We start from the raw sequence: 19,634 nt of genomic DNA on the forward strand, positions 1-19,634 counted from the left end.
GGCCGGACGTGGCAGCTCATGCCTGCAATCCCAGCAATTTGAGAGGTCAAGACAGGCAGATCGCTTGAGTTCAGGAGTTTGAGACCAGCCTGAGCAACACAGAAAAACCTGTCTCTAGAAAAAATACAAAAACTAGCCAGGCATGGTGGTGCACTCACTCCTGTAGTTCCAGCTACTTGGAAGGCTAAGGCGGGGGTTTCATTGACCCAATATTGCGCCACTGCACTCCAGCTTGGGAAACAGAATGAGAATTTGACTGAAAAAAAAAAAAAAGAGCGAGCCCGGGCGCAGTGGCCCATACCTGTAATCCCAGCACTTTGGGAGGTTGAGGCAAGAGGATCATGAGGTTAGGAGTTCAGGACCAGCCTAAATGATATGATGAAAAACCATCTCTACTAAAAATACAAAGATTAGCCGGGCATGGTGGCACGTGCCTGCAGTCCCAGCTATTAGGAAGGCTGAGGCAGGAGAATCGCTTGAACCTGGGAGGCGGGGGTTGCAGTGAGCCAAGATTGCACCACTGCACTCCACCCTGGGTGACAGAAAAGACTCCATCTCAAAAAATAAAAATAAAAATAAAAAAAGAAAAAATAGGGGAGAGAGTAATTATTCAAAACAAAGAACAGATAGAAAAACAAAAATATTGAAAACAGAATCACTGAGACATGGGTCAACTACAAGTGGCTTCTTCTTCTTCTTCTTGTTATTATTATTATTATTATTATTATTATTATTTTAATTGGAGTCCCAAAGGTAGACAGAGATGGAAAGAGAAAATATGACTACAAGAGTTTCCAGAATATGGCATAAGGAGGAGAACTGTAGTAGATTCCAGTGAGTTGAGGAAATAGAACTGAGAGTCTGGGAATTTCAGAGCAGTTAAGAGCTGAAAGATCACAATATCAGAGAACAGAAAGATTTACAGAGAAACCTGGAATTCTGTAGAGGGTCTTTTCTTAAATATATACCAGGTCAGTACCTGGGAAAGAAACATCCAAAAGTATTAAGAGAAAAAAAAAAAAAAAAAGAGGGAACAGTACCTGAGGCACATACACATTTGGAAATAGTGACTATTTCCAAGACCTAGAGCAGGAAATCTCACTATTTTTCTCATTAAAGTCTCCAACGTTTTTGGCACCAGGGACTACTTTTGGAAGACAATTTTTCCATGGAAAGGGTAGGAGGCATGGTTTCAGGATGAAACTGTTGCACCTCAGATCATCAGGCATTAGTTAGATTCTCATAAGACACATACAATCTAGATCCCTCGCTTGTGCAGTTCAAAATAGAGTTTGTGCTCCTATGAGAATTCTCTGCTGATCTGACAGAAGGTGGAGCTCAGGTAGTAATGTTTGCTGGCCCACCACTCACCTCTTGCTGTGTGGCCTGGTTCTTAACAGGAACTGATACAGTTGCAGTACCTGGGATTACAGACTCCTTAGTGCTCTATGCCATGGAATACTAAGAAAAGTCTTGCCCTAGCAGTAGGAAATATTTAGCTTTATTTATTTGATGAGATTAATAGCAGTTCAGGTATTATAGAAGAAAATATTAGTAAAATGGAAGGCACAGCAAAGGAGGTATGCAAAATAAAACACAGAGAAAGAGACAAAATAAAAAAAAGGGTATCAATGAGTTATGAGACAACTTCAAGTGGCCTGAAAGGGTCAGAAAACCAATTTGAAGATATATAATGGCTGCAAATATTCCAAAACTTCATAATAAAAACTAAAAACTCATAGCTCTAAGAAGGTAAACAAAACCTACACATAAGAAACATGAAGAAGAATACACTAAGGCCCATCATAACTAAACTGATCAAAATCAATAATTTTCTGTGTGTGTGTATTTTTTGTAGGGATGAGTTCTCACTATGTTACCTAGGCTATTCTTGAAATTCAAGCCTCAAAAGCTATCCTCCCATCTTGACCTCCCAAAGCACTGGGATTACAGGTGTGAGCCACTGCACATGGCCTCATACAGAAAATCTTAAAAGCAGCAAAATTTGGGGAATTGGGGACGTGAAATATTGAAGAACAAAAGAATGTCAGATTTCTTATCAAGAATTATGCAAGTAAGATGGCAATGGGGTAACATTTTTCATGTACTGAAAAACTGTCAAACTAGAACTGTATATCTGGCACATAAAGATATTTTCAAACATACAAAAGCTGAAAGAATTTATTACCAACAGATCCAAATACAAGAGATGTTAAAGAATGCCCTTTAGGCAGAAGGAAAATGATACCAGATGGAAATCTAATTCTAACCAAAAGGAATGAAGAGAACTAGAAATGATAAATACATGAGTAAAAATATGCTTTTTCTTATTAAGTCTTTAAAAAATATATATTTGACGATTTAAACAAAAATAGCAGCAAGGTTATGATGTTTATAATATACATGTAGAAGTAAAATGTATGTATTATAAGTTGTGAGACATATATTAACATAGCTGATTAAAAAAAACAACAACAACAATTAGGCTGGGTGCGGTGGCTCATGCCTGTAATCCCAGCACTTTCGGAGACCGAGGCGGGCAGATCACAAGGTCAGGAGATCGAGACCATCCTGGTTACATGGTGAAACCCCATCTCTACTAAAAACACAAAAAATTAGCCTGGCGTGCTAGTGGGCGTGTATAGTCCCAGCTACTCGAGAGGCTGAGGCAGAAGAATGGTGTGAACCCGGGAGGTGGAGGATGCATTTAACCTTAAATGTAAATGGACTAAATCCCCAATTAAAAGAAAAAGACTAGCAAATTGGATAAAGAGTCAAGACCCATCAGTGTGCTGTATTCAGGAGACCCATCTCACGTGCAGAGACACACATAGGCTCAAAATAAAGGGATGGAGGAAGATCTACCGAGCAAAGGAAAACAAAAAAAAAGCAGGGTTTGCAATCCTAGTCTCTGATAAAACAGACTTTAAAACAACAAAGATCAAAAGAGACAAAGAAGACCATTATATAATGGTAAAGGGATCAATTCAACAAAAAGAGCTAACTATCTTAAATATATACGCACCCAATACAGGAGCAATCAGATTCATAAAGCAAGTCCTTAGAGACCTACAAACAGACTTAGACTCCCACACTATAATAATGGGAGACTTTAACACCCCACTGTCAACAGTAGACAGATCAACAACACAGAAAGGTAATGAGGATACCCAAGACTTGAACTCAGCTCTGCACCAAGCAGACCTAATAGACATCTACAGAACTCTCCAACCCAAATCAACAGAATATACAGTCTTCTCAGCACCACATTGCACTTATTCCAAAACTGACCAAACAGTTGGAAGCAAAGCACTCCTCAGCAAATGTAAAAGAACAGAAATTACAACAAACTGTCTCTCAGACCACACTGCAATCAAATTAGAACTCAGGATTAAGAAACTCACTGAAAACCACACAACTACATGGAAAGCTAACAACCTGCTCCTGAATGACTACTGGGTACATAACGAAATGAAGGCAGAAATAAAGATGTTCTTTGAAACCAATGAGAACAAAGACACAACGTATCAGAATCTCTGGGACACATTTAAAGCAGTGTGTGAGGGAAATTTATAGCACTAATGCCCACAAGAGAAAGCAAGAAAGATCTAAAACCAACACCCTAACATCACAATTAAAAGAACTAGAGAAGCAAGAGCAAACACATTCAAAAGCTAGCAGAAGGAAAGAAATAACTAAGATCAGAGCAGAACTGAAGCAGATAGGGACACAAAAAGCCCTTCAAAAAATCAATGAATCCAGGAGTTGGTTTTTTGAAAAAATCAACAAAATTGATAGACTGCTAGCAAGACTAATAAAGAAGAAAAGAGAGAAGAATCAAATAGACGCAATAAAAAATGATAAAGGGGATATCACCACCAATCCCACAGAAATACAAACTACCATCAGAGAATACTATAAACACCTCTACGCAAATAAACTAGAAAATCTAGAGGAAATGGATAAATTCCAGGACACATACACCCTCCCAAGACTAAACCAGGAAGAAGTTGAATCCCTGAATAGACCAAAAACAAGCTCTGAAATTGAGGCAATAATTAATAGCCTACCAACAAAAAAATGTACAGGACCAGACGGATTCACAACCGAATTCTACCAGAGGTACGAAGAGGAGCTGGTACCATTCCTTCTGAAACTATTCCAATCAACAGAAAAAGAGGGAATCCGCCCTATCTTATTTTATGAGGTCAGCATCATCCTGACACCAAAGCCTGGCAGGGACACAACAAAAAGATAATTTTAGACCAATATCCGTGATGAACATTGATGCAAAAATCCTCAATAAAATACTGGCAAACTGAACCCAGCAGCACATCAAAAAGCTTATCCACCACAATCAAGTGGGCTTCATCCCTGGGATGCAAGGCTGGTTCAACATATGCAAATCAATAAACGTAACCCATCATATAAACAGAACCAAAGACAAAACCACATGAGTATCTCAATAGATGCAGAAAAGGCCTTTCACAAAATTCAACAGCCCTTCATGCTAAAAACTCTCAATAAACTAGGTATTGATGGGACATATCTCAAAATAACAAGAGCTATTTATGACAAACCCACAGCCAAAATCATACTGAATGGGCAAAAATTGGAAGCATTCCCTTTAAAAACTGGCACAAGACAGGGATGCCCTCTCTCACCACTCCTATTCAACATAGTATTGGAAATTTTGGCCAGGGCAATCAGGCAGGAGAAATAAATAAAAGGTATTCAATTAGGAAAAAAGGAAGTCAAATTGTCCCTGTTTGCAGATGACATGACTGCATATTTAGAAAATCCCATTGTCTCAGCCCAAAATCTCTTTAAGCTGATAAGCAACTTCAGCAAAGTCTCAGGATACAAAATCAATGTGCAAAAATCACAAGAATTCCTATACACCAATAACAGACAAACAGAGAGCCAAATCATAAGTGAACTCTCATTCACAATTGCTTCAAAAAGAATACCTAGGAATCCAACTTACAAGGGATGTGAACGACCTCTTCAAGGAGAACTACAAATCACTGCTCAACGAAATAAAAGAGGACACAAACAAATGGAAGAACGTTCCATGCTCATGGATAGTAGGAATCAATATCGTGAAAATGGCCATACTGCCCAAGGTAATTTATAGATTCAATGTCATCCTCATCAAGCTACCAATGACTTTCTTCACAGAATTGGAAAAAACTACTTTAAAGTTCATGTGAAACTCAAAAAGAGCCTGCATTGCCAAGACAATCCTAAGCCAAAAGAACAAAGCTGGAGGCATCACGCTACCTGACTTCAAACTACACTACAAGGCTACAGTAACCAAAACAGCATGGTACTGGTACCAAAACAGAGATATAGACCAATGGTACAGAACAGAGCCCTCAGAAATAATACCACACATCTACAACCATCTGATCTTTGACAAACCTGACAAAAACAAGCAATGGGGAAAGGATTCCATATTTAATAAATGGTGTTGGGAAAACTGGGTAGCCATATGTAGAAAGCTGAAACTGGATCCCTTCCTTACACCTTATATAAAAAAAATTCAAGATGGATTAAAGACTTAAATGTTAGACCTAAAACCATAAAAAACCCTAGAAGAAAACCTAGGCAATACCATTCAGGACATAGGCATGGGTAAGGACTTCATGACTAAAACACCAAAAGCAATGGCAACAAAAGCCAAAACAGACAAATGGGATCTAATTAAACTAAAGAGCTTCTGCACAGCAAAAGAAACTACCATCAGAGTGAACAGGCAACCTACAGAATGGGAGAAAATTTTTGCAATCTACCCATTTGACAAAGGGCTAATATCCAGAATCTACAAAGAACTTAAACGAATTTACAAGAAAAAATCAAACAACCCCATCAAAAAGTGGGTGAAGGATATGAACAGACACTTCTCGAAAGAAGGCATCTATGCAGCCAGCAGACACATGAGAAAATGCTCATCACCACTGGTCTTCAGAGAAATGCAAATGAAAACCACAATGAGAGACCATCTCACACCAGTAAGAATGGTGATCATTCAAAAGTCAGGAAACAACAGGTGCTGGAGAGGATGTGGAGAAATAGGAATGCTTTTACACTGTTGGTGGGACTATAAACTAGTTCAACCATTGTGGAAGATAGTGTGGCGATTCCTCAAGGATCTGGAACTATAAATACCATTTGACCCAGCCATCCCATTACTGGGTACATACCCAAAGGATTATAAATCATGCTGCTATAAAGACATATGTACATGTATGTTTATTGTGGTACTATTCACAATAGCAAAGACTTGGAAACAACTGAAATGTCCATCAATGATAGACTGGATTAAGAAAATGTGGCACATATACACCATGGAATACTATGCAGCCATAAAAAAGGATAAGTTCATGTCCTTTGTAGGAACATGGATGAAGCTGGAAACTTCTGAGCAAACTATCACAAGGACAGAAAATCAAACACTGCATGTTCTCACTTATAGGTGGGAAGTGAACAATGAGAACACTTGGACACAGGTTGGGGAACATCACACACTGGGGCCTGTCATGGGGTGGTGGGAGCGGGGAGGGATAGCATTAGGAGAAATACCTAATGTAAATGACGAGTTAATGGCTGCAGCACACCAACATGGCAAAGGTATACATATGTAACAAACCTGCATGTGGTGCACATGTACCCTAGAACTTGAAGTATTAAAAAAAAAATTAAAAAGTAAAAAAAAAAAAAAAAAAAAAAAAGTCAGGCACAGTGGTATGCACCTGTAGTTCCAGCACCTCAGGAGGCTGATGTGGGAGTATTGCTTGATCCCAGGTAGTCAAGGCTGCAGTGAACCATGAGTGTACCACTGCACTGCAGCCTAGACCACAGGGCAAGATGCTGCCTCAAAAAAAAAAAAAAATTAAGGCCGGGTACAATGGCTCATGCCTATAATCCTAGCACTTTGGGAGGCCAAGGTGGGTGGATCACTTGAGGCCAGGAGTTCGAGACCAGCCTGGCCAACATAGAGAAACCCATCTCTACTAAAAAAACCCACAAAAAACTAGCAGGATGTGGTGGTGCATGCCTGTAGTCCCAGTTGCTTGGGAGCCTGAGGCACAAGAATTGCTTATACCTGGGAGGCGCAGGTTGCAGCATGCTGCGATTGCACCACTGCACTCCAGCCTGGGCAACACAGCAAGGTTCAGTCGCAAAAAAATCAAAAGTAAAAATATAAGTTAAGAATATAAAAGAAGGAAATACATAATGTAGAAAAATTAATGGCTCCAATGTACTATTCTTTTTCGTAAGCCTTTCCTGAATAAGTCTTACAGGTCTAATTTAAGAAATATTATTTTTCCTTTTCTTTTCTTTTTTTTTGAGACAGGATTTTGCTCTGTCGCCTAGGCTGGAGTATAGTGGCACAATTATAGCTCAATGTAACTTCTAATTCCTAGGCTCAAGTAATCCTCCTGCCTCAGTCTCCCAAGTAGCTAGATCTACAGGTGAGTGCCACTATGCATTGCTAATTTAAAAGAATTTTTTTTTGGCACAGATGGGGTCTCACTATGTTGCCCAAGCTGGACTCAATCTCCTGGCCAAAAGCAATCCACTGGCTTTGGCCTCCCAAAGCACTGGAACTATAGGCATAAACCACCATGCCTCGTCAGGAAATATTATTTAAGTGAGGAAAAACAGACATATCCCTTAGATAATTCTAAGGTGAAGAGAACCTGAGACTTATGTTTTCAAAAACATAATTACCTAGTCACCATAACCAGTAGTCAATAATTACTTGCTAACAAAGAATCTGAGAAGTTGGTTTAAACATGGAAAAACTGAGTTTACATGGCATAAAATGAAACATTTATTATGAAAGATAAAAAATAAATTTTAAAAGATCTTGACACTGTATTTAAACCCAAAGAGGATGCTGGTGTATCCATATTCAATTTTAGCTTTTCAATCGGAAAGGTTTCCAGTGTGAACTTACTCAGTGAATTATATGGTGAAGAAAATGAAGAAGAAGGTTTGCAATTTTCTTAATATTCATTAAACACTGCTAGTTTAGAGACTAGTGTGAAGAAGTAGAGCTGAGTACGTAGATCTGGTTTAGCTTATGTGATGCAGACAGATGTTTTAGTTACAGAAATTTGTTTAATAGATAAATTGAGTTGCTTCCTTAGATCAAAAACATTTTAGAATTAAAGAGCCCCCAAAACTTTAACTTCTTAAACCTCATTAGTTTATGATGATAATGTAATGAGACTGCTGACCTCATAGAACCAGAAAGTATGGGGCAGCCCATTTAATTTATGGTTTGACCATATGCTAAGAAAAAACTAGACTAGACTACATCTCATTTCAGGATGCTCTGAAATCAAAGGGAATTACAGATTTGTAAAACCTGCAGTGTCTTTGTGGAAATAACATTATATTTCAAAAGGAAGTTCACAGATTTCAATGAATACGAATTATGCTCTTAGTTAATCACCAAGAAAATATTTGTTAAATGTTCACTAAGAATATACAGCATCCCAAGCATCCAGTATGAGTCTACTATTTTCAGAACTATTTTGGAATAAGCCAAGCTATGAGAAGAGTATAGATTTATCTGGCAACATAAGAGATCATTCTTTTTATGAAACTGCTGAAACAGAAGCTACAAGCTAACACCTGCATCACAGATAACAACTGAAATCCATTTTGTTATTTCTTCTAGCTGAATACACCACCCAAATGTCAAAAATAATCCCATTTGCCTTATTAATTTGACCAAAGCTGATCACTTTACGCTGTACAAAATTGCACATTAGGTATAAATATTTAACACTACTATAAAACTCTATTCACCCAAATATGGCTAGATACAATATAGTGCATAAATGCTAAAACTATAAGTTGTCTGCAAGTTGAATCTATACTTTCATAAAAGTTCCATTCACCCAAAGTTGACCAGACATGTTATACTGTATAATCATTATAACTATGAGTTGTTTGCAAGTTGGCTCACAATTCAGGATTGAACAAATATATACTGAAACATAGAAGACTGTAATTGTCAAGTTAAATATACTTTTTCATCAGAATACACTGTCTTAGTTCATAGTCAACAAATATAAATAAATTATGCCAAACTCTAAACATGGTGCTTTTTGAAAATCAGACTTTCACGTGTAAGATGGTTTGAAATAGTACATAAATCCCCCCTAAAGAATCACGCTACAAAAAATATAGTAACAAGATTTGAAAAATGGAATGAACATGAGACCAATTTGAGAAATAAAATGAAATGGAAATGATAAAGGGGAAAAAATATTTAATCCTTGAAATGTTTTTCTCACATACTGGCAGAAAAGATAGTATAACTTTCCGTTATATAATCTTCTCAATGTAAGCATTTATTTGACAGTTATAAAGGGGTAGGATTTGGTATACAGAGGAATCAATAACAATGTTGTAAAGCCTAGAACAGTGCACATAAACATGCTGTAGGAGACATTAACATTAGACTCAAAGAAATAATTATATTTTCAATAAACATGTTCCTACTAGTAGGATAATCAATTTTTATGCATCTTACCAGCTATTTCACACAGCTCAGGTAGTGAAATGGCAGCAGCTGTTATACCAAATCCATATATTACATGCATATGAGATGCTTTTAATTTTTCATAGGTATCTACTTATTTGTGTATAGCCACATTTAACACATATTAAATAAAAACAAGGTAATCATGGGGTGATTAATTCAGAAGAATTTTTGGTACAGTCCTATTTTAGAAATAAATTCTTAACCAATTATTTTTATGTCAGAAGACTTAATAATTCAAATAACACCCTGCCCTTATTCCCAGATTTAAGAGATTTGTCACGATCAATGTTTTTGAAATATTAAATTAAGAGGTGTCATGGTAATTACTATGGAATAAATAGCAATTAAGTTTTTTAGGCAAATCAGCTCAAACTATTTGCAGTGAATATATATACTACTAATATTTTTCTGCACAATGCAAGTTGCCTACAAATGTAAGATGTAAGTTTGTAGAATTATTTTAAAATATATTAGGAAATTGATTTAACATAGAATTCTGCACTTGGTTGGGAAGCACCTATGCATAATGTATCCAAAAATAGGTAGACATGAAGATAAATAATACAAATTATGTTACCCATAGAAAGATAATTATTTCTGTTCTATATTCACAATAGTGAATCTAACATATGCTTTGAGATAGGTAAATAATTTGCACGGTAAATAAAAGATAATTACTTTAAAATATATATCAGACAACAACTATAATCCATCATGTAAATATGTACCAGAGATTTGAATTAGGTAAGTACTTACTGCTATATAACAAACTCTTGCTTTTTCTACCAACATCCAATTTTTCTCCAGATCAAGATGTTTTTCCTTTTTATAACAATTGGCAGCAGCAAGATTAGCTACGAGGGACCTAAAACAACCAAAGAATAAGCAAGTAATATTATAGCCAAACTTAGCATATATTTCTATAGATAGTTACCAATATTTTTTGCAAATTTTACAATTTACAGTTTAATTCTTCAAAACTGATGTTATTGATTTTTAAATAAATATAAATACTAATTTTGTTTTGAGAACTTTCTGAGGCATCTATGATAATTTTTGTTCTAAACAACACCTGGTATTCTGAGAAAGAAATTGGCATTTAAGTTGCCTTTTGATAGTAAAATAGGACCTACTTTTTACACCTTAATAGTTCAAAATGCAGTTAAGAAATAAAGCTAACTCATTATATAAAAAGAAATCTATGCAACTAAAAACATTTTTTATAGTAGAAAAATATCTTGATAAAAATAAATATCAACATACTATAATTGTCTATTTAATCGAAGGCTTTAAAAGCCAAGTATGGAATTAATTTCACAAAAGACGCTTACAAATGTAGACCATATTCACTAAGAGGAATTAATTTGTAAACCATTATATTCTAAGGACTGAAATCAATTAGAATTGTTTTCTACAGTTGAAAAGTCCCTTGACTGATCCAGTTTTAGAAATAGAATATCTAAGCAGGATACTGCATTTAAAATCTTGCTACAGGTTGGGTGCAGTAGCTCAAAGTTGAAATCCCAGCTCTTTCAGAGGCCAAGGCGGGAGGATTGCTTGATACCAGGAATTTCAGGTCAGCCTGGGCAACACAGCCAGATCCCATCTCTACAAAATAATTTTCAAAATTAACTGGGGGTAGTGGTGCAACACTTAATAGTCCTAGGGACTCAGGAAGCTGAGGTGGGAGGATTGCTTGAGTCCAGGAGTTTGAGGCTGCAATGAGCTATGATCATGCCACCTGCACTCCAGCCTGGGCAAAAAGGCAAAACCACATCTCTTTAAAAAAAAAAAAAAAAAAAAAAAAAAGAATAAATAAAAAATAAAATCCTGCTACAAGTGTCACTTGGTTTGTTTAATTAAAAATAAATACAATAATTATTTACATTATGAAATAATACAAATACTTTCCTTCCTCATACTGCTTCAGAATTTAAAAAATTACTTGCCAATTTTTCTCTTTTTCTTATTAAATTGTAACAGTTATAGCTTATAAAAAAATCTTATCATTTCAGACTTTGGTAAAATGTTCGATTACACTGTTAAAAAAAAAAAAAAAATCTCAATTCTCTTCCAAAACGTCTTTCCACTCATCCATCTGCCAATTTACTACTAAAGGATACATCTGTTTATGTTCAAGTAAACAAAGGAAAGAAAGAGTAATATGCATCAACATATCCAAATACAAAATAACTATATTACAAACTTAAGAAAATTTAGACCTAATTTATAAAAATATTTTAGTAATTGTGACTTTAGGAAAATTTTGACAAAATGGCTACTAAATAAAAGCAAACACTTCTGGTACCAGATACTAAACTCTATTTTGATAATACAATGACTTTTTGATGGGAAACTACAGTTTCTCCAAAAGAAAAATAAAAGTATCCTTTTTTATTTTTTTGAGATGGAGTTTCGTTCTTCTCGCCTAGGCTAGAGAGCAATAGCTCCGTCTTGGCTCACTGCAACCTCTGCCTCCGGGTTCAAGAAATTTTCTTGCCTCAGTCTCCCAAGTAGCTGGGATTACAAGTGCCCGCCACAACACTTGGCTAGTTTTTTTGTATTTTTAGTAGAGGTGGGGTTTCATCATGTTGGCCAGGCTGGTCTCGAACTCCTGGCCTCAAATGATCCACCTGCCTTGGCCTCCCAAAGTGCTGGGATTACAGGCATGAGCCGCCCTGCCTGACCAGAAAAATATGAGTGTTCTTATTATCCCAATGTATTTGATTCTGACTTTGAAGAGGAAGAACCTGGATCAAGAAAGATACTGAATTACCCAAACACTTCGATTTCTGAAATTTTTTGTTTTGTTTTTTGTTTTTGAGACAGGGGCTCACTCTTTTGCCCAGACTGAAGTACAGTGGGTGGCAAACCCCAGTCCACCGCAGCCTCAACCTCCGGGACTCAAGCGATCCTTCCACCTCAGCCTCTCGAGCAGCTGGGACCACAGGTACATGCCACCATCCCCAACTAATTTTTGTATTTTTTGTAGAGATGGAGTTTCGCCATGTTGCCCAGGCTGGTCTTAAACTCCTGAGCTCAAGTGATCAGCCTGCTTTGGCCCCCTAAAGTGTTAGGATTACAAGGTGTGACCACCATGCCTGGCCAATTTCTGAGTTTTTGATAGTGGCAGCAAAGGTTACCGGACCTATCCAAAAAAATTGATCCAACTGTATTAGCTTCCAGAATTTAGATAATGATTTAGATACTGAAGATTTCCCCCCAATTTTTGATTCCCATATCATCTGAACAATATCACTATAACTATCAAATTAGTATAAAAGTTAAGTTTTTGACATCTAGGAGATCTTACATTATCATAACTGTTCTCTCTCTCTCTTTGTTGTTGCTTTGTTTTGTTTTGAGACAGAATCTTGCTCTGTTGCCCAGGGTGGAGTGCAGTAGCGCAATCTTGGCTCACTCCACCCCCCAGGTTCAAGCAATTCTCCTACCTTAGTCTCCTGAGTAGCTGGGATTACAGGTGCACGCCTGGCTAATTTTTGTATTTTTAGTAGAGACAGAGTTTCACCATGTTGGCCAGGCTGGTCTCGAACTCCTGACCTCAGGTGATCCACCCGACTCGGCCTCCCAAAGTGCTGGGATTACAGGCATGAGCCACTGCACCCAGCCATAACTGTTCTTTAAGACAGCAATTTAGCATACCAAAACAATTTAGTAATATTACTGTAGCCTAAGTGATCTCAGAAGAAAATTTGACCTACTTCTCATGAATGGTAAAACTTTGCACCTACAGATTAAGGCTGGCCTTGGGAAAACTAAGGGCAAAGGTCTAAACAAGCATATTTCAACACTTCTAGTTTTTTTTTTTTAATCTTTGAATCCCATATTTCAATGTTTACTGAAACCTTAAAATCATGAAGTTCTCCTGCATATAAAAAACAAAATTAAAGGAAAAGTCTGAAAATGCCTTTCATACCCTAATAATTTTTGAATACTGTATTTTGGTTATTCAGTAAATACTGTGCTTATTGATCCCCAGTCTCCAGAATAGTCCATTCCTTAATATACCTCTGCTGAAGGTCAAGTAGTGAGCAATAAAATGGCTAAATAGAAGAAATGGAGCAAGATGGTGGTGGAGAGGAGGAAGGAAATAAAGGAGGATGAAGAGAGAAAAAAGGAAGGGAAGATGGGAAAAGAAAGGAGATAGGGAATGGAAGAGGACAGACCACATATTTCCAACTATAAGTAATGCAAAATTTCTAGTGAATCACTATTTAAAAAGAGGTCATCTTTGATTATTCCAACAATATAATAATTGGTAGGGCAGTTATTTTGTTTTTCCCTTGCAAAGGGGAAAAAAGCCTGTGCTAATATGGTAATAACGTTAGCAAATCATGAATACATTGAAGGATTATCTCCATTTGGGAACAAAGGAACAATCAACCAACACATGGAGGGGCCTGACAGAGATATTTCAATTTCATATAAAGAATACTTTTCTAATAAGTAAGGGTGTATAGAACTATACTTGGTTGCTTCGTTAGTGGTATATTACCCATGACTGAGTTTATTTAATATGAATGAATTACTATTTGCCAGAAATGGTTTAGATGATCATTCAGATGACTAAGTCATATGAGCCTGAATGGAATGTTGTATTTTATATACATAAAATACATACACACACACACACACACACACACACACACACACACATACACACACTCTCTCTCTCTCTCTCTCTCTCTCTCTCTCATTCTAATATTCCAACCTCAGGATATGGTGAAAAGAATATTCTTTCTAATTCAAGTTTTGCAACAAATTAGCTACAAGGCATTGAGCAAGCTATCTGCCTTTTCTGATTCTAATTATAAAAAGTAGAGGCTAGACTAAATAATCTCAAACTTTTATTCCACATGCCTCATGATTTCAACTGCATGTTTAACAAAAGTAAATTTAAAAACAACACAGGAAAACTGATATAAGGAATAAGCATTTATCAAACATTAAAAGGAATTATAAAGTCAAAATTCCAAATTTACATTGGAATTCAGATTTTACCAGTGTTAAAATAGCCAATTAGTATAGTGCTTCCCTTGGAATTACACCGACCTGTTGTCACCAGTGATGCATGCAGCACAAGTTCCTGTGGGCTGCTCATTCTGCTCATAGTAATGAGCATCTACATGGGCTTCAGCAGCTTTTCTCTTCAGGATTTCCCCAAATTTATCTATCCCAATGCATCCAAAAAATGTTGCTGCTTTGTGTGGCTGTTGAATCATCCACTGTAAAACAGGAACATAAATAATTTAATGGGTCAAAAAAATGGTACACATAGTTCAGCATTCTGCCACGGATAGTGATGTGAAAAGAATGCTTTGTGAGAAACTGTGGCTGTTATGAATGGAATTTCAATTCTGTGCTATCACGATTAAAAAAAAAACTTGATATAACAACCATGTAATATCTTATACTGCATTGGGGAGAGAAATTAAGTACATAGAGTGGTTAAGGACTCAGCAGCTAAAATCATACAGACCTTAAGACAAATGCTGGCCTGATATAGGAAAATAATAGTGGGTCCCAATATAAGAAGTCTAGCATTGTCATAAAAAGAGCAGAATCCATCTTGATTGCAGACTGTCTGGGTTCAAATCTTACTTCTGCCACTTACTAACTGCATGAGTTAGAGTATGTTAGAGCATATCACTTAACATTTCTCACTTCACTCATGTTTAAAGTGGAGATATAATTACAAATACATCTCATAAGGTCGTTGAGGATTAATTGAAATGATGTAAATTAATGTACATGCATTGCTGAGCAGGTACCCAGCACATAGTAAACAACATATATTAGCTGTGGCTGTTACTATGATTGTCATACTTATTGTAGTAATTCATACATAAATTAAGCTAAAACATGCTCGTATCTAAAAAATTCTTCTAAAAATTCAGAAATAGTGTTATAGTTCTAATTACAAATATCTCATTTTTTCATTAAAGTAATTATTATAAATTTTAATGACAATGGACTTCTTGTAAGAAGCATACATTTCACAGATTTGAACATTTGACCTTTCATAATTAGCTCAAATCCCTGAGGGTTCTAATATTCTTTAGTGATTCCATAGCTAACACCTATTTGGTTTTGAACACTTAGAGGTAGCAAAATAACCTACAAATAATCTATATACAAAGTCAAAAGACATCAAGATAAAGTTTTATAAAATCTGTTCTTGAATATTTGGAATAGAAAAGAAATACATGCATATTTGAGAGGTAAAAGGATGAGGAGAGGAAAAAAGTGACAAAGATAAAACTGTAGGAATGAGATATAGTAACAGCTTGATGATCAGCAATCCCAATTCTAGAGACTCATCCACAATATAAAACAACACATATATAAGTATTGAGATGTTATTTGTAATGCAAAATGTTGGAAACAAACTAGAAGTCCACCCGTAGAAGATCAGTCGATTAAACTACGGTATATCCATGTAACGGAATACCACACAGCCATTCAAAAACCCCAACAAAACAATGGAAAACAAGGAAAAGCTCTGTGGAACACTCCATCTATATAATTTCCAGGATATTTTGTTAACTTTAAAAAAAAGTCAAGTCTCAAAGGTATAAAAGCTTTGTTTAAAAAAGAATAAAACTTAATATATATTATTTTCAAATATGGGGGATAGCTTCAGGACATTGGATTTAGCAATGATTTCATAAATATCACACAAAAGCACAGACAACAAAAACAAAAATAGATAAATGTGATTATATCAAGCTTAACTTCTGCATGGCAAAGGAGACAACCAACAGAGTGAAAAGACAACTTATTTCCAAACCATATATCCAATGAAAGGTTAATATCCAGAATATATAACAAACTTCTAAATGAACAATAAAAATACAAATAACATGATCTTAAAATGGGCAAAGGATTTGAATAGACATTTCTCCAAAAATGGTATACAAATGGCCAATTTGTATATAAAAAATGTTCAACATCAGTAATCATCAGGGAAATCAAAACCAAAATGAGATATCACTTCATACTGATCAGGACGGTCACTACCGAAAACACAGAAAACAAAAAATGCTGGCAAAATATGGAGAAGTGAATGAACCCTTGTGCAGCGTTGGTGGAAATGTAACATGGTGCAGCCACTACGAACACAGTATGGAGCTTCCTAAAAGAAATATTAAAAATTAAATTAACAAACAATCAAGCAACCTCAATTCTGGGTATACAGTCAAAAGAATTCAAAGCAGGATCTCAAAGAGATATTTGCATGTCCATGTTCACTGCAGCAATATTCATAAATGCCAAGAGGTACAAGCAATCCACACGTCCATCAACAATTAAAGGATAAAGAGACAAAAGAAGGAAATCCCGTCACATGCTACAACATACATGAACATCAAGGACTTGCTAAGTTAAATAAGATCTGTCACAAAAAAGACACATATTGTATGATTCCATTCATAGGAAGTAGCTGAAGTAGTCAAAATCACAGAAACGTAAGTAGAAAGTTGGTTACCAAGGACTTGAGGGAGGGAAGTCGGAGAATTAGAGTTTAGCGGGTAGAGTTTCAGTGTTGCAAGATGAAAAAGTTCTAGAAGTCAACTATGTAACAACATACATATACTAATTGGTACATTTAAAAATGGTTAAGATGGTAAAGTTAATGTTATGGTTTTTATTACATAAAAGAGAATGTATGTGTATGTATATACGTGTGTGTGTGTGTGTGTGTGTGTGTGAGTGTGTGTGTATATATATATTTTCTTGCCTCGAACTCCTGAATTCAACAGATCCTACCAGCTCAGTCTTCTGAGTAGTCGGGACTACAGGTGAAAGCCACCTCACTCAGCCATATATATTCTTTTAGTATAGATACTATACTATATACATACATTAGAATGTATATATAATTTTGTGTTTGCCAATTTTATAAAAAGAAACACAGAAAGAATAAACTAGAAATGAAAAATGATTTTCTATGAGAGTGACTGGGAAAGGAGTAGAGGAATAGGAATAGAAGAGTTCTCTGAATATAGCATTACATTCAAATTTGACTTCTGAAACATGAAAATTTTGCATTTTCAAATAATAAAATTTAATTTGAATTTCAAATTCCATTAGAAGAAAAACAAATTATGAAGTTGAATATAACAAGAATGAAAAATCAAAGAAGGTATCAAATTGTAACATAAGTACATAGAAAAAATAATGTAAATAATTTTTCAGTATGCTCTTATGACAATACAGTCTTGATGGAATATATTATAAGGAACAAAAACAACAAATAAACTTTATTTAGTAGGTTTATTATTGGTTATGTTATTGGTTAAACTATTTTGTGTGTACTGTAGGATAGAGCAAATGAATATAAAGTTGATGCTGTTGGGAACTAGGTTTGCTGAACAGGATAAGGAAAATACAAATATGAAATGGGGAAAGGGAAGAAGGTTCTATGCAAGAAACCTGAGGGATGCTATCTTAACCATTATCAATTAGCATTATCAATAAACCCATAAACCTTATGATGTGATGCAATGGGATATACACAGTGTCACTTACGTACTATTATTGCCTAAAATAATGAGAATAAGTCCACAAGGTGGCACATATTACAATCAACTGGGTTGGACTCTTAAAAGAAGAAAATGCCTTGACCAAAAAGATGAGAGGAAAGTATATTAAAGAAATAGTACTAATACATGTAATGTGTGATTCTTATTGGATCCTTGACTGAGAATAAAATTAAACAGCTATCAAGGACACTATCAGAATAACTGCTACATCTGGAATCTTGATCATACATCAGAAAACAGTACCAATGCTTAATTTTTTGAATAAGGAATAAATACTTCAAAATGATTCTGAGGAAAATACACACACATATATTTATTTAAAGAGAGAACACAAATGTATTGAAATGTTAACAATTGGTGGATCAATGTGAAGGGTACAGAAAAGTTCATTTTACTATTCTGTAAGTTAGAAAATGTTCAAAATTAAAAGGTGGGACAAACATACTATAGCTAAATCATTCCTTTAAGGAATAACAATAATTTAAACTTAATTTATTCCATTTTGGATATTATCACTCCATTTATCAAAATGAGTAAATAACATGAAGTAGTTAATATTATAAAATGTCTCAGTATAAATGCCTAACTTAAAATACTTTATTCTACAATTAATGAAAGTATAAATTTAACAGAGAATTTCTAGGTGTTATTAAACTTAGTGAAGAAAGTATAAATTTAGAAAATTTCTGTGTTATTCTATAATTTACTTTTATTTATCTATAAGGTATGATTAAATGATCAATCATGTCTATAATATATAGCAAAATAAATAAAACCAGAGCCAATAGCAACTTTTACTACGATTACTTAAATAATTTGTCATCAAAATAATAGCAAACTTTGTTCAGTGAAAAGAAAGTCATTATTATATAATTTAGCCTAGTTATAATCAGAGAGTCTACATGTTCAAACTACAGTCTGAAATAAGGGCTATATCTTTTTTATTTATTTATTTATTTATATTATACTTTAAGTTCTAGGGTACATGTGGATAACGTGCAGGTTTGTTACATATGTATACCTGTGCCATGTTGGCGTGCTGCAACTCATGGTCAGGCTTAAACCTGATTTACTAACTACTCCATAATCAGGATTTAAATGAATTGAAATATTTCCATTACAAATAAATATTATTTGAACCTGCGAGGCAAAAATTCATAAATAGTAGAAATATTCAGCAGCTTTGCTATCCTTTTAGTATCGAATATTTCAACATGGGAAACTGCCTGACATTCTATTTCTGGTATTCAGATATTGACAAAATGTGAGAACTTTGCTTTTGATCACTGATTTCCACTCAAAAGTCATTCTAAAACCAGAGTTTAACCAGCCTAAAAACACAGGTTTTTAACAGCCATTTAAAAAAAAAAGAAGCCATGTTAACTGCTTCAAAGCATTTAATAATCTGAGTAAAGATGTTATAACTGAGAATGAAATAGATTTTTAAAAATCACTTTAGGAAAATTTAATAAGTAATTTGCAAAGATTTCTGTTAAAATTTT

The 19,634-nt window shown here is 35.1% G+C and overlaps 1 protein-coding gene across 6 annotated transcripts in view; it reads right to left on the reverse strand.

The window, feature by feature from the left end:
- The window catches only part of ADK (adenosine kinase), a 564,565-nt gene that overhangs the window by 306,272 nt on the left and 238,659 nt on the right, over positions 1 to 19,634 (reverse strand). For all 6 annotated transcript variants that reach the window (XM_028853392.2, XM_028853391.2, XM_077945182.1 and 3 more), the window contains 2 exon segments: positions 14,642 to 14,814; positions 10,325 to 10,433 (listed from right to left, as the gene is read on the reverse strand). In XM_028853392.2, the coding sequence (XP_028709225.1) occupies positions 10,325 to 10,433; positions 14,642 to 14,814 (282 nt within the window).

This window comes from Macaca mulatta, chromosome 9 (genome assembly GCF_049350105.2).
Source record: "Macaca mulatta isolate MMU2019108-1 chromosome 9, T2T-MMU8v2.0, whole genome shotgun sequence".
NCBI classification, from domain to species: domain Eukaryota; kingdom Metazoa; phylum Chordata; class Mammalia; order Primates; family Cercopithecidae; genus Macaca; species Macaca mulatta.